General features: G+C 42.7%; 1 protein-coding gene across 1 annotated transcript in view; it reads left to right on the forward strand.

Annotated features, from left to right (window-relative positions):
* OVOL1 (ovo like transcriptional repressor 1) overlaps positions 1-16,077 on the forward strand; it is a 60,816-nt gene extending 44,739 nt beyond the window's left edge. The window contains exon 4 of the mRNA XM_082270888.1: positions 15,645-16,077. Within this exon, the coding sequence (XP_082127014.1) occupies positions 15,645-15,940 (296 nt within the window). The 3' untranslated portion in view covers positions 15,941-16,077. The remainder of the gene's footprint in view (positions 1-15,644) is intronic.
* Positions 16,078-16,389: the final 312 nt, after the last annotated feature.

Below are 16,389 nucleotides of genomic sequence, written 5' to 3' on the forward strand. Positions count from 1 at the left end.
CATAGGCCAACATGCAGAAGCATTAAGAAGTAGGAAATAAAAAGCGCCAAATCCCCCTCATGGGATATCTTGGAATAGGAGCTCAGATAAGAACACAAACTGAAACACAAACACGAACAGTAAACTACAAACACAAACTGAAATATCATGAAATAACATTTGAGACTCAGTTTAATACAAAATATACTGTAGGTCAATTAATAAAGTAAATAGGGGCACCTTGCACAATGATCCAAATTTTTAAGATTTGTTACAAAACCAGCTAATAACTATAAAAAATCTGGATGAGTACAGGATTTTGCAGACCCCAATCATCTACAGATAGGAAATAAAAAATGAAATGGTAAACATAAATTGAACAGAGCCATAACTGAGGCAGAACAAGGTGATTTTTTTTTTCATATGGTTTGGTCAAATAGTAAGATTAACCACTTGCCGACTGCCCTGCGCAGATTTACTGCGGCAGGGCATCTCGGCTGCACATAATCATGTAGATCGACGTGATTTTGTGCACGCGGACTCGCCGCTGGAGCCGTGCTCCCGCTCTGATTAGATACAGCGGGAACAAGACCGCAGGAGGAGCGGGCTCGATCGCCGCCGGCCTTCCGTGATCTTCGGGGAAACCGACAGGAGAGCCGCCTGCCTATGTAAACAAAGCAGGCGGCTCTACTTTCAGACAAGCACAGTGAGATTGTGTGTTTCAGCTAAGCTGAAACACCGATCTCTGTGTGCCTTTCACAGAGCCTCCGCCCCCCCCCCACAGTTAGCAAGCACATTTAGGCTTACATTTAACCCCTTGATCTCCCCCAATAATAACCCCTTCCCTGCCAGTGTCATTTATACAGTAAGTGTCCAATCACACTACCGTGACTTGTCAGGCGACTTGTCAGCCTGACAAGTCGCGGTCTGTGCAGTGCTACAGGACCCGTTCTAATAGGAGTGACACAAGTCGCTCCGACTTAGAAAAAGGGTCCTGTACTACTTAGGGGCGACCTCGGAGCGACTTGCATAGACATTCATTATATGAAGTCTGTGCAAGTCGCGCCGAAGTCGCGGTGCATGTGACTTCACAGGTTGCCCCCGAAGTCGGAGCGACCTAGTGTGAACCGAGACTAACAGTGCATATTTTTAAGCACTGATTACTGTATTAATGTCACTGGTTCCCAAAAAGTGTCAAAAATGTCAGTTAAGGGTCCGATCTGTCCGCCGCAATGTCGCAGTCCTGCTAAAAATTGCAGATCGCCGCTATTACTAATAAAAACAAAAATAAAATAAAGTCCAAAAAACTATCCAATAGTTTGTAAACGCTATAACTTTTGCGCAAACCAATTAAAATACGCTTTTTGGGATTTTTTTTACCAAAAAATATGTAGCAGAATACAAACTGACCTAAACTGATTAAAAAATTAGATTTTTTTACATTTTTTTATTAGGAATGTTTTATAGCAGAAAGTAAAAAAATGTTTGTTCGTTTTTTCAAAATTTTCGCTCTTTTTTGTTTATAGCGCAAAATCTAAACACCACAGAGTTGATCAAATACCACCAAAAGAAAGCTCTATTTGTGGGGAAAAAGGACATCAATTGTATTTGGGTACAGCATCACAGGACTGCATAATTGTTAGTTAAAATAATGCAGTGCCGAATCGCAAAAAATGGCCTGGTCATTAAGGGGGTAAAACCTTCCGGAGCTGAAGTGGTTAAACCTTTGTGATCAGAGGTTACGGCTTTCATCTCTACCAATTTTGATATTCCCAATGTATGTAGTCCCAAGTGGTGCCTGCTGGGTATACAGTATTTAGTTGCAATCATTTTTTATTGTTTTTTTCACAAGTACAGGTACAAGTGGTGAAACAAAAATACAAACAGTAACATCTTCTGTTTAACTAGATAACAAGTAACATAAGGTTTTGTATATGAGTACTTTGGCTGTTAGTAGCACAGTAGATTTAAAGCAGCAGTCGTGAGATATAGGTTAATGGTAGGAGTTGATACTAAAATAGTGCAAATAGTGCAAATACACAAAAAGTCTTTTCAGGTGACTCTTAAAAGTGCCGGTGCCGATGCATACATAGGTGCAGCAATGTTGTGACCCTCTGCTTCAGTGTAGAGTGGTAAGAATTCCCACTTACCAGATGTGCTTGATTCCCAGGGGCGTACGCCAGCAGGAATCGATATACGCTTTGGTCACAATTATTCCGGTCTCCTGGGGAAAGATAGGGATCCGCGGTTCTTTCGCCTGTATATGCTCAAGATATAGAGGGAAGAAGACTCCTCATAGTGTAGACGGTTCCAAAAATTCTTTATTTGTTAAGAAAACACACATCATGCCAATTGTGCAAGTATTGTAAAAAATACTGGATATTTGAAGAAAAAGGAAGATAGCTGGTACACCTTTTGCGGACTCGTAAGCCTCGCGGCTATGTCCCGAATCTGCTCGTGTGAACTTGCGCCATACCCGGAAGTGGAGGATCCGGCGTGCGGTTCAAGGAAAGGGACCAGATCGAGGCAGCGTGCGTTGCAACATGACGCGTTTCGTCATAGAAATGACGTCAAATTTAATATTGCTTAACAACTACACAGAAACCAATGGTAGCTGTTCAAATGATGTGGCACCTACAGTATGGAATCAGTATTTAGGATGTTGCGAGGGATGTAGAGCATATTGTCAAAGCATCACCCAAAGAGGTACTAAGGGATGCAGTATTCAGATGGAGTATAGTCTATGAGATAGCCATACTTGCCAATTGGAATGAAAGTGTAATAGTGTGTCATTTTTGCTGGCTAAGGTGCGTTCCAGTGAGCAAGTGCGGTTGAGATCACTGATTACACAAGACAGTTAAGGTATAGAGGGGGACTTCCAATTCCAAGTGATGTTTAATTTAGCTGCCAGGAGAATATGAATTATTACAGTTCTGGAGTGTATAGGTACAGTGTTCATATTGATATGGTGAAGGCCCATTTCCACAGAGGGAGGTATAGGGTTGGGTGTGAGCTCTGAGATAAGTTAAAATATTTGGTTCCAGTAAGATGTCAATGAAGTACAGTACCAGAGGATATGTATTACTTAACCTATAGTGCCCCAAAAGTGCCAGCAGTTAGGAGGGGTAGATGGGTGCATTCTAGACAATCAGTAAGGGGTGAGATACCATATGTGTTGTATCTTTTGGAAAAGTTCCCAGTGTTCTGTGCACCTAGTTGCTCTAGAGGTTGCTTTGACTGCTAGTTTCCAGGAGGTCTCAGGAATTTCAGTACCTAGGTCTTTCTCCCAACAGGGCATGGTTGTTGTTTTAGTGAATTATGCAGAGGAGCTGAGTTTTTTTATAAAAGAGAGAGATTCCTCCCTTTTGGAGTTGCGATAAAAATGAGATACACAACACAATAAATGTACTGGCGCAAAAAATAGAGGGATACCAATGATTACTACCGTCTGGGGTCAAATGGAAATTCTATAATGCTATTACATGTATAGAGTCCATAGGGTCCATAAGTATGTGTAAAACAAGTCTATGTACACTTGAAGGCTGCTCTGTCACAAACGAGAAGGAAAACTTGCAGAGTACTGTAAGAAAAAGACAGGCGCCACTCTAAGCACAGTAGGACACATTTTAATGATACATTTCAAAACACCATATACTCACAAACGAGTAAGTATGGACAGCAGTGGGCAATAAGAAATAGGTTCCGTCCAGGGGGTAAGTGCATCCGGATGCCTGTGAAAGACTCGAACGGTCCACTGAGTGGTCCGCTATGGCCGGTGGAAGTCGGCGTTTCCCGAACACTGGGGACACTATAGGAGCTTCCGGCGGCGCACTTCCGGCTGGAACGTAGGAACATGATGACGTGGCAGGCGACGCGTTGTCGGAGCATGCGCTCCTTCCTCAGGCCTGAAACGCCGACTTCCACCGGCCATAGCGGACCACTCAGCGGACCGTTCGAGTCTTTCACAGGCATCCGGATGCACCTACCCCCTGGACGGAACCTATTTCTTATTGCCCACTGCTGTCCATACTTACTCGTTTGTGAGTATACGGTGTTACGATAAAAATGAGATGTTGGTATAAAAGGGTGTAGAGTTGGAGATTGGATGTTTTTCTTTTTTTTTTCTGCAGAGATGATACATTTGAATATATCGGAAAATGATCCAACAAGGGGATGTTGAATTTAACCACTTTACCGCTAAGTACTGTAATAGTACTGCGGCAAAGTGGCTCGTTCCCGTCTGACGACGTAGACCTGCATCGTCAGACTCCTCCCCTGTAGGCGGCGCTCGCGCGCCGCCGGAGGCGCGCTCCCGCTGTTTTCATTCACAGCGGGAGTCGGGCCAGGGGAGGAGCAGCGGCGATCGCCGCTGCTCTGCCCCGATCGTCGGGGATCTAGTGTGGAGATCCGCCCGCCTGTGTAAACACCAGCGGGCGGATCTCCTCAGTGACAGGGAGTGACAGATCGGACTGTTCAGCATAGCTGGACATCCGATCTGTCCCTGTCTCACAAAGTCACCTCCCCCCCCACACGTCAGTAAGCACCAGGCATACATTAACCCCTCCCTCTCCAATAAAGTTAACCCCTTCCCTGCCAGTGTCATTTTTACAGTAACAGTGCATATTTATAGCACTGATTACTGTAGTAATGTCACTGGTACCCCCAAAAGTGTCAAAAATGTCAGTCAAGGGTCCGATCTGTCCGCCGCAATGTCGCAGTCCCGCAAAAAAAATCACAGATCGCCGCCATTACGCGTTTAAAAAAAAAACACCAAAAATGACAAAAATCTTTCCCTTTGTTAGTAAACGCAATAACTTTTGCCCAAACCAATCAAAATACGCTTATTGCGATTTTTTTTACCAAACATAGGTAGCAGAAAACAAATTGGCCAAAAATTTAAAAAAAAATTGGTTTTTACATCTTTTTTGGGGGGAATTTCATATAAAAAAATGTGAAAAATATTGTTATTTTCTCAGAATAAACGCTCTTTTTTTGTTTATAGTGCAAAAAGTAAAAATCGCACAGGTGATCAAATACCACCAAAAGAAAGCTCTGTTTGTGGGAAAAAAAGGACGTCAATTTCGTTTGGGTATGGCGTCGCACGACCGCGCAATTGTCAGTTAAAGTCGCACAGCGCCGAATCGCAAAAAGTGGCCCAGACGTAAGACAGCAAAATGCTCTAGTGGTAAAGTGGTTAAGATGGATTTTTGGGACGGGGGCCTGCTGGGTATATTTGAGGATGCAGAGCTCTCTGCTGGGAGCTAAACAACTTCTCATGCTGTTACTCTAATATGCGAGGAAAATGATTGCTTTGCATTGGTTACACTTGGATAGCCTTCATATCGGCTTGTGGCAAAAATTGATTAACCAGCACCTGCCGCTTTACAAGTTGACGTATGAGGCAAGGGAGTGTCCAGGGAAATACTTTAAAGTCTGGGGTCCCTGGATAGAATCACAAGATACTAGTGATTCCCTTCTTCACCCAATTTCTGACTTCCCACTTTAATTTGCCCCTACATTCCACTGTTGTGCTGACTAATTGTTAGATTATGACTATGTTTCTATGTAATGATGGACTGATGGTATGGTGTGCTAGGAAAATGAGAGTTAATGAGGTATTTGCTTTCCTCTGTACAGGATGACTGGTGAACGAACAAAGTTCAAAGATAATATATTAACTGTTGCCATATACCTTACGGGTTTATGGCAGTTCTTAGTTTTCGTTTTATCTGATGTTCGAGAAATATGTGCATACATGTAATGTAATGATGACATACATGTGAAGGCATTTTCCCATTTAAAATGAGAAAATATTAAATAAAATATCAAATGGTGAAAATAACTTCAATACTTTCTTGCGTGTGAAGGTATTTTCCAATGTAATACTAGGATATGACTAAAGTTTATAACTAAAAGTATAGCTTTATCAAAATGTAATACAGCAATTTATTATATTTTGATAAAGCTAGAAGTTATGTTCATTGTGCTGTAACCCCTCTGTTTTACATATTAATTATTTTGGTGTTTTAGTGGGGGGGGTATGTGATATGCGTGGGAGTATTACTCAAGTGTAGTGAGTTTCCAGCGAACCAACGACAGTCAGGAACTATGTTTCGCCAAAATAAAATTCAACACAAACAGTGGCCCATGCTGTGTGGAGTGAGGAGTGCGGAGTGTATGGAGGAGGGTAGTATGTGCAGGAGAGAAGTGCGGAGTGTATGTATGTGTATAATGTGCAGGAGAGGAGTGCGGAGTGTACAGTGGTGGGTAGTATGTGCAGGATGGTGTCAGTAGGGCAGTGGACGGTGTTAGTAGTTCTTTATTTTTATTATATTTTTTTTTATTATTTTTTTTACAATTAGATTTTTTATTTAATCAAAATGCTTTTTTGGGGCCAGTGAATGGTGTCAGTAAGGCAGTAGAGCAATGGACAGTGTCAGAATTTTTTCTCTTTTTATTATTTTTTTACAATGTAATTTATTTGAATTATGTTTTACATTTTTTTTTTCACAATGATTGTGTGGGGGGGGGGGGGGGGGGCTAGTGGACAATGTCAGTAGGGCAGTGGACAGTGTCAGTAGTGTTTTGTTTTTATTATTTTATCTATTATTATTTACAATTTTGCTGTTTATTATTTTTAAATAAATTAAAACATTTTTTTTACAATGCTTCTGGGGAAGGGGGTGGTGGTATGGGGCAGTGGACGGTGTCAGTAGGGCAGTGGACAGTTTCAGTAGAGCAGTGTAAGATTCTGGTACCTCCGGTACCCTTAATCACCACTTTCCACTGTAATGCGTCCCACCTTTCTCTTCAGGTGGTACGCATATACCTTTAAGAACGATGATGTCACTGCTGAGCGCCGCAGAGCGGCTATTTCAACCGCCGGCGGTCTCACTCACATTGTTCGTTCAACCTGCCTTGTTACCCACATGCTTTCAAGCCTGTCTCCCGATCGGAACCTCCAGCCATTCCCTTTACCTGGAGCAGACCGGAACCTCGCTACTGATCCCTGTATCTCGCTACCGGACCATTCCTCATCTACTGGACCTCTCTAAACTACTAACATTACAAGTGATAAGTACCCCGCAGGGGAACCCTCCATAACCTTATTGCACTATCTACCTATGCACATTAAGGACTGTTACTACCTATCTATACTATCCTATCATCTGCACTGTTACATAGATTGCTAGCTCTTCAGCCTACTACCATCTATCATCTACACTGCTACATAGATTGCTGGCTCTCCTGTCTACTACTATCTATCCTTGCACTGGGTTAGCCTATCCTGTATTTGTCATCTGCTGTCCTCACCACCTGTTAGCATACTCGATACTAACCTATCTGCATTCCTAATACCATCTTGAACTCTCCTATACAAACCCTATCAAGTGATTACCATCCTTGTCACTGTTCACACCTGTCCCTTCAGCACATCACCTTCATACTATCATATACATACTATCACTCCAGGAACATCTCATTGAGTGTGTATATATCTGTATGTTGAAGCTGACAGGCCCACGGTGATGAGTCCTGGAGAGTTGGATCTGGTATTCAACACATCTCTACATGACTACTGAGTGTAGATTTTGCAGCTGCAAATCCAGCCTATACTAAAAACGCAGGAGCGTTACAAGCAGTGGATGGTGTCCTTAGTTTTTTCATTTTTATGTATTTATTTTTTTTACAATCCAATTCGTTTTTAATTTTTTCACAATGTTTTTTTTTTGGGGGGGGGGGGGTTGGGGCAGTGGACAGTGTCAGTAGTTTTTTATAATTTTATTTATTTTATTTTATTTATTTATTTATGTTATTGCATTTTTTTTAATCAGCCCTGTTGGTGGGCTTTGGTGAGATATCAGGGAGCTAAACAGACCCATGACATCTCCCCTTTGAGACAGAGAAAGAGGCTGAGGACAGATTCCCGAGTCCCTTTCTCAGCAGCCCCAGCATTGATAATTAATAAACAGGAGACAGAGGCTCCTGTTCATTCATAAACGGAAGCGGAGTAAACACAGTTTACTCTGCTCAGTTAACACAGGAGTGATCGGTAACGAGGAGGACACAGAGGGGGCTGGAGAAGGAGGACAGGGGCCCAGAGGAGCACACGGGGTGGAGGAGGAGGACACATGGAACAGCCGGGGATCGGTGTGGTGGTGGGAAAAGCTGTGAGCACTGATCTTACTGCATGGCTTTTTAGCCGACAGCAACAGGGGGGAGAGGAGGAGAAGTGGCTAAAAAGTCATGCAGGGAGATCGGTGATCACAGCTGTCCCTCCCGCTGATCTGGCTGTGAGCCAGGGGACCATCCATGTATGGTATGGGTCATAGTGGGCCCCCCGCTCCCCTCGAAGGCCCGTGTGCAGTTAACACCATGCACACATGGATAATACGCCACTGGCTACCATGCAATCCGTGCACCTCTCTCGCGCACCCTTTGCAGATCATTTACAGCTCCTTGATGCACAGGGCCCACTCCCTGACCTGGACAAGGGTCCTTCTGTATCCTAGGTGGAGCATACCATTCCAATGAATGGAGTCCTGAACTATGCTCAGGCCTATCATTGTAAGGGTTGTGCACACCTGCATACACACCCTGCTGGACACAAGATCAGAGGCTTTGTCACTCCCCAAACTCTTTGAAGTCTCTGAACTCCAGAACTCAGTCCAGGGATAAACAAAACCCAGAGGAAACTGAAAGACCAGTTTTGTCCTCTAGGAAAAGATCTTCTGGAACCCCGCACCCTGCATGTGTGAGAACCCTGTATGCTCTATGCCTCAATTTACACAGTGGCAGTGTCTAGCACTGTCACAGAAACCCACCTGGTTACTTGTATAGATAATTATCTTTACTACTCGCTATGCACCCTCCTGTAGAGTATATACACTGCTCAAAAACATTTTTTTTTATTTTTTTAAAATAAACACTTTTTAATCAGAGTTTGGCATCAAATCAATTAAACTCCTGGGATATTGATCTGGTCAGTTAAGTAGCAAAGGGGGTTGTTAATTATTTTCAGCTACTTTGGTGTTAATGAAATTAACAACAGGTGCACTAGATGGGCAACAATGAGGCGGCCTTCAAAACAGGAATGGTTTTACAGGTGGAGGCCACTGACCTTTTTTTCCTTACTCATCTTTTCTTACTGTTTTTTACTAGTTTTGCATTTGGCTAGGGTCAGTGTCACTACTGGTAGCATCAGGCGATACCTGGACCCTATAGAGGTTGCACAGGCAGTCCAACTCCTCCAGGATTGCACATCAATACGTTTCATTGTCAGAAGGTTTGCTGTGTCTCCAAGCACAGTCTCAAGAGCATAGAGGAGATTCCAGGAGACATGCAATTACCCTAGGAGAGCTGGACAGGGCCTTAGAAGGTCCTTAACCCATCAGCAGGACCGGTATTCTGCTCATTTGTGCAAGGAGGAATAGGATGAGCACTGCCAGAGCCCTACAAAATGACATCCAGCAGGCCACTTGTATGAATGTCTCTGACCAAACAATCAGAAACAGATGTTTTGAGGGTGGCCCGAGGGCCCGATGTCCTTGTGGCCCATATTTGCCATTGAACACCAAAATTGTCAGGTTGGCCACTGGCACCCTGTGCTTTTCACAGATGAGAGCAGGTTCACACTGAGCATGTGACAGATGTGAATGGGTCTGGAGAAGCTGTGGAGAACATTATGCTGCCTGTAACATCGTTCAGCATTACCGGTTTGGTGGTGGGGCAGTGATAGTCTGGGGAGGGAAATCCATGGAGAGACGCACAGACCTCTACAGGCTAGACAATGGCACCCTGACTGCCATTAGGTAAAGGGATAAAATCCTTAGACCCATTATCAGACCCTGCGCTGGTGAAGTGGGTCCTTGGTTCCTTCTGGTGCACGACAATTCCCGGCCTCATTTGGGGAGAGTATGCAGTCAGTTCTTGGAGGATGAAGGAATTGATACCATTGAATGGCCCACATGCTCGCCTGCCGTAAATCCAATAGAACACCTCTGGGACGTTATGTTTCAGTCCATACAACACCGCCAGGTTGCACCTCAGTCTCTTTAGGAGCTCAATGATGCCCTGGTCCAGATCTGGGAGCAAATTCCCTAGGACACCATCCGTCGTCTCATTATTCTGGCTGTGCCGACCTCCCTCACGTACGTTTGATCAGGTAGGGGGGTTGTGGCCGGCCGCTAAGGGGAGGCTGAGTAAAGTTGTCATTTTACTTTAGTTCGGACCGCCCATCTATCCTCAGAGAGAATCCATAAGAAGGTGGAGGTGAACACTGAAGAAGAAAGTCAGCTGACCAGCTGACACCAATAGAGTGAAGGGAAGGAGCTCTTCCCTCTGTGAGGTGACCCCATGACACAGAGGCATCCCTGGAGGCACATAAATGCTGAGGGTGAATCAACTGACTGACTAAGTAAGTGATTAACTTCCAGATGTCAGTGCAACTGATCCCATCCTCCACCCTCCTCACCACCACCTCTGCCTCTTACTGATCCCCCCCCCCCACCACCACCACAGATCTCATCCCTATCCCCCCCCCATCACCTCTACAACAGAGATGATGGGGGTAGGGGGGTAGGAATGAGATCTGTGGTGGTGGGGATCAGAAAGAGGCAGAAGTGGTGGTCGGGGAGGATGGCATCACTACTGCCACTGATCCCACCCCCCCTCAGCACCACCGCTGCCACTGATCCCACCCCCTCTCACCACCGCTGCCACTGATCCCACCCCCTCTCACCACCGCTGCCACCGATCCCATCCCACCTCCACCGCTACCACTCATCCCATCCCACCTCCATCGCTACACCTCATCCCATCCTATCACTGCCGCCACTGATCCCATCCCACCACTGCCACTCATCCCATCCCACCACTGCTGCAACTGATCCCACCCCAGCACCACTACTGCCACTCATCCTATCCATCCACCATTGCCACTGATCCCATCCCACCACCACCGCTGCCAGTCATTGCATCCCACCCCCATCCCCCCACCAACACTGCCACTTATCCCATCCCACCACTGAGGCCACTGATCCCATCTCACCACCACCGCTGCCAGTTATTGCATCCCATCCCATCCCTCCACCGCCACTGCCACTCATCCCATCCCACCACCACCGCTGCCACTCATCCAAACGTCACCACTGTACACCTGGATAGGAGGGATAGCGCCAGAAAGAATAACCAATCCCCTCTCCGCTGCAGGAAGAAAATGGATAGGATCAGTTCCTCTATATGCCACTGCCCCTTCTATCCAGGTGTACAGTGGTGACGCTTGGGGCTGGGTGACCCAGGGGGTCAAGGGGGCCCTTCATGGTTTCTTGGACTGGGGCCCTGAAGGTTCTAGTTATGCTTCTGGTTTGGGACTACGATCCGAACACACCTAAAGCCATCCCTACTGAAAAGGTGTATTAAGACAATGGTAATACCAGTCAGTGGAAGATGTAAGAAGCAAATGGCGAAGGCAGGCTTAAAGTGAACCTGTTACATATTCTGAACAAGCAGTAAAAGCACTTCAAACCAAACTCTCATTCAACTCTGTATTTATAAGCACTGAGGAAAAAATCTAGCATTGGTTTTATACTTGCTAATGTTTAAATAATAGAAAAGAAATTGAAAAACTTCTCCTGATGTGCAATGTCTTTTGGCACACTGACTTATGAAGGTCGCTTTTTGATACTACCCCCTAAGATGATAATACCTACTTAGGCTGCTTTATAGAATAGAACTGAATAGAATAAAAAAATAAAAAGGATAGAATAGAATAGACTAGACTAGGATATAAAAAAAATAATAGAATAAAACAGAATAAAATAGAAAATAAAGGCATAGAATAGAATAAAACAGAATAGAACATAAAATAATAAAAATAGAGCAGAATAAAATACAATGAATATAGCCGTCTTCCAAAATTGGAAAGACCGCTATATTCGTTCTATTTTTTATTTTCTATTTTATTCTATTCTTCTATTTTCTATTCCTCTGTTTTCTGTTCTATTTTGTTCTATTCTATTCTTTCTATTCTATTCTGTTTTATGCTAAACTTTTATTTTCTATTCTTTGCTACTCTATTATGCAGCCTAAGTAGAAATAATCATTTTTTTTCACTTTTATACCTTACTGTATGTATTGCAATATGTTGTTTCCAATTTGAATTTGAATTCCATTTTGAAATCAAAATAATTTTCTAATTCAAATTCATTTTGAATCGATGTGAAAATAACAAATATACAAAACCAATTCTGAAAATGAATCATTATAACATAACGAATATGACTAAACAAAATGATTAACCTAATAAATGTATATAAAACGAAATGGAAAAAAAAAAAAAAAAAAAAATTTTCAGTCATGCACATCTCTAGCATAGGTGTGTGCAGCCTATTGCATTAGGGTGTGCACCCCAAAGTTTAAATACACATGCATGTGTTTTCCTACATGTATATGGCCCCGGTACATTACTCTCCCTGCTGGCAAAGTGAAATAGAAGTGTGTGGCACTTCTCTTATGGCAGAGCAGGTCCGAGGGAGATCTTTCCCATCTCCTCACTGGCAAACAGAGCGATAATGCTAATGTGCCCTAGGTGATTAGGGTGTGCCCAGCCACACCCGGCACACCCTGTGCGCACGCCTATGATCTCTAGACTGATGTCTAGACTGATTGAAGTATATAAACATTAAAAAATCTGTAAAAGAGCTAAACATAAACACTAGTCTGTACCCTAACTTGACAACATTGAGGATAAACTGATTGCAGCGCAGCTTTTCCCTTTGGAAAAAGAGGGTACTTACTTTTCTCCCATCCTATGGTGTCACTGGGTTTAGCTGTTAATTCAAGAGAACTAAACAACCATGCATCTATCAAAGGACCATGTATTTTGCATCCCTCTGTGTGCCTATTCCTTTTTATACCTCCAATTTTGCTCCACAGGAACACACATCAAATAATACACACATATGACACTGCTGCAAACATCAGGATTAGAATTTATTGTTTCTTTTTAGAAAACAGAAGAACAGAAAAAGAAGTTTAGAATATGATTTGTTTTTACTATTTTGAGCCAGCTTTCCTTTGATAAAAAAACACGAAGTATCTATTATCTTTGACGCTTAATTAAAGCCCAATTTATTCTGTAAAAACAATGATCATTGAAAAAACAAAGTGTCATTCTTGGATGTACTAAGTGGTTGCAATGATATGTACAGTTTCACCAACACATGCATCAGTCAGTGTGACAATTGGTGGAAGATTCGAATGCTGACTAATGTCATTAGGTAAAACATTTAGATAAGTCATACACAGCCACTGATGTGATAATGTGATTGATCTAGATATAGCCTCTGGAAAAAGTAGAGCTGTCACAAACCTAGTTCCACCAGTATAGTAGTAGAACACTATCAGGAACAGCAGTGTGCAGAGGATGGAGCTATAGAAAGAACAGTTACAAAATTGATACACAAAAGCTTAAAGCGTAACTCCACTTTTGTTAAGAAAAAAAAACATTCCCCTCTGGGTGATCTCTGTACATTGTAAGGATTTTATCAAACTTTGTTGCAGATTCCTACCTTTTGTTATTCTGAAGGAATCATTGTTTGTTCCTCTGTGCCCCTGTGCTGAGTGGGTCAAATGGGAGTGGTTTCATAATTATCTATCAGCTGTGGCAGCTGCAGGGCTCTATGGAGGAAAGCTGCTGGGCCTGCATCCCTTTAGACATGTTCCTTTTGGGAGTATCTCACCAAAAATTAAATTTTTGTTGCAGGGGATGCCAGAAATCTGACTTGTATCTTAAGCCTCGTACACACAATCAGATTATCGGACGAAATTTCTTTAGTTGTTTGTTGCATGCTAGTCTCATATGGAAAGTGAAGAGGTTACTTTCATACGAAAATTCCCGTACGACAGAATTCAACTTCAGAAGTGATGTCATTTGTTGAATTGTTTTGTATGTATTCTTAAGTTTCTGAGCATGCCTAGTCTTGCTCTTATGATTTTTTTTCGGACGAAAACTGTACTAATTAAATGAAAATCGGACGTTGTGTTCAGGTACGATAAAAAATGTATAGCCTGTGACAGGAAGTCAGGTAAATCTGTGGATGTAGTCACAGACAGGAGATACATTTCCACCTGGTTTAGAAAATTCACCAATTACTATAGGGTGTCGGCTGCAGAGCTAGCCAGCAGGACGTTGAACAGACTTCAGCTGTTCAGAATGAGGAAATGAAGGGCTCTATAATTTGTCCAGAGGAAGTCTAAGGATTGCTGCCTCCTGACACTGTGTGAAGCTGGGGAGAGGAGGACAGTCACATGTGTACCTCCCGACGCCGTGTGGGCATGGGAGAAGGGATGCCCTCTGAAGCTGTGTGGGCATGGGGAAGACCTCCTGGAGCGATGTGCGCTGAGGAGGGTAAAAAAGTGTGAAGACTTCTCAAGGTGAGAAAATGAACTATTTCTATGTGGAAGAAATAAATGAACTGTTTGCTATGTGAAGAGACAAACAAAGGAACATGTTCAATGTGAAGAGGAAAAGGGACATGTTCAATGGACATTTGTTGTGTGAAGAAAAAAACATGGACTATTGAGTGTCTGCTGTATGATCAGCCAAGTCTGCCCAACAGTAGGTTGGGGACAGACTTCCTTAAGATAGGTTCCTGTGTGTGAGAAGGTAGCCGCCCACAGTGGCAAGGTTTTATTTTGTGTTTTATTTTATTTTGGATGTTTTTGACGCTTGCAGTCTGGTGAAGAAAATTGCATGAATAAACCAAACTGTTGTTTGCAACCACTTCTCGGCTATCTCCCTGTGTAATGAACCCCCCCAAAGGGGTCATTCACGCCCGCCACCGAGCTAATCTCCCACAAGCCTGCACATTTTTTGCTCCAGTTTTTGTCGTACGAAAATCCATAATCGACTGTCGAAAGTACTATACTAACGATCCGAAAATCAGCAGATCGTTCGTCGGACGAAATTTTACTTCCGATTTTTTTCTTATCGTGTGTACGGGCCTTTAGGCTGGCCATACATTATTCAATTTTCTGTACATTTTTCTTTAACCTTTAACTATGTAGTACAAAGGCCTGCCTAATAGGATACAATTGAAAGTGTTGTTTAGTTTTGACCTCATATTATATGGTTTTTCGTAAATCCAAAAGAAAATTGTAGAAGAAAATTGAACATGTATTGCCAGCCTTAGGCAGACTTCTGGGAAAATTGGTGAGCCAATCACACAAGCAGGAAATTATGTTTCTGGGGTGTGGTCAGTACACATTCTGTGTACAGAACAGCTCCAGGTAGCCATATTGCATTGCATTTTTAGAAAATTACAACAGCTGCAGATTGAAAAAGAAAGGTAATTTTTAATAACATTCAATTACAATATGATTTGTGTCGCAATTGTATATGCTATATTTTTCCCCCACAAAAGTGGAGTTACCCTTTAAGTCAAACAGGGTCAGACTTTAGACAAAATGAGGTATACAGAAGCACAATCTTGCACTATACACAAGGTGAAAGTGGAACTTACACATTATAGTATGTAGGATAGGATGTGCATTTGTGCTAGTATAGCACTATAGATGTTTACACCCTTAACTTGCAGCTGAATTATCTAAAGTAAAGTGTTTATACAGAGCAAAATCCTTACTACCCATTTTCTTTTCTGTAGGTGTTCGGCCGTACAAATGCCACTTGTGCGACAAAGCTTTCACTCAGCGATGCTCACTGGAGTCACACTTGAAAAAAATACATGGAGTGCAACAGAATTATGCCTATAAGGAACGTAGGAACAAACTCTACGTTTGTGAGGAGTGTGGATTTACAGCAGACAGCCAGGAAGGGCACCTCCATCACATCCAAAATTTACACCCCAACAGTACCCTAATCCAGCGTGCCTCCAAAAAACTGGCTGTCACTCTACAGGACGATGGTAGCCCCTTGCTACACAGTAGTCATTATATTTGAAAGCAGCAATTTTGCTCCACATAGACATAACCGATCATTGGTATCATTTCAATTAAACTGGTAGGTCATGGACATTTTTAATAACCAAGAACTTTGCAAGAGGGAAAGCTACATTCATTACTGTATATGGTATATTACCAGTTCAAAAATACCCCATGGTCTGTCTGAATAGGAAAAAAGCAACCAATTCTCTTAATGACCTGAGATTAGACAAGAAAGCCCTGAAGTCTTTAAAAAAACATAACTATATGTTACAGGGAAAGTATATTACTACCGAACACTTGTTTTTTTATTATCACTGCAGTATTTACCCTAAAGTCACTTTGATGGGACTTTTACATTAAATGCTTGTTTTTTCATGCTTTTGTTATCTAATTAAAGCTTATTCGAATTCAAAAACTCAGAGGCTCCCCCTACATTTTTTACTTGATAATCCTACAATAAATAAA

The sequence above is a fragment of the Pelophylax lessonae genome (genome assembly GCF_965119305.1).
Source record: "Pelophylax lessonae genome assembly, chromosome: 10".
Classification (NCBI taxonomy): Eukaryota; Metazoa; Chordata; class Amphibia; order Anura; family Ranidae; genus Pelophylax; species Pelophylax lessonae.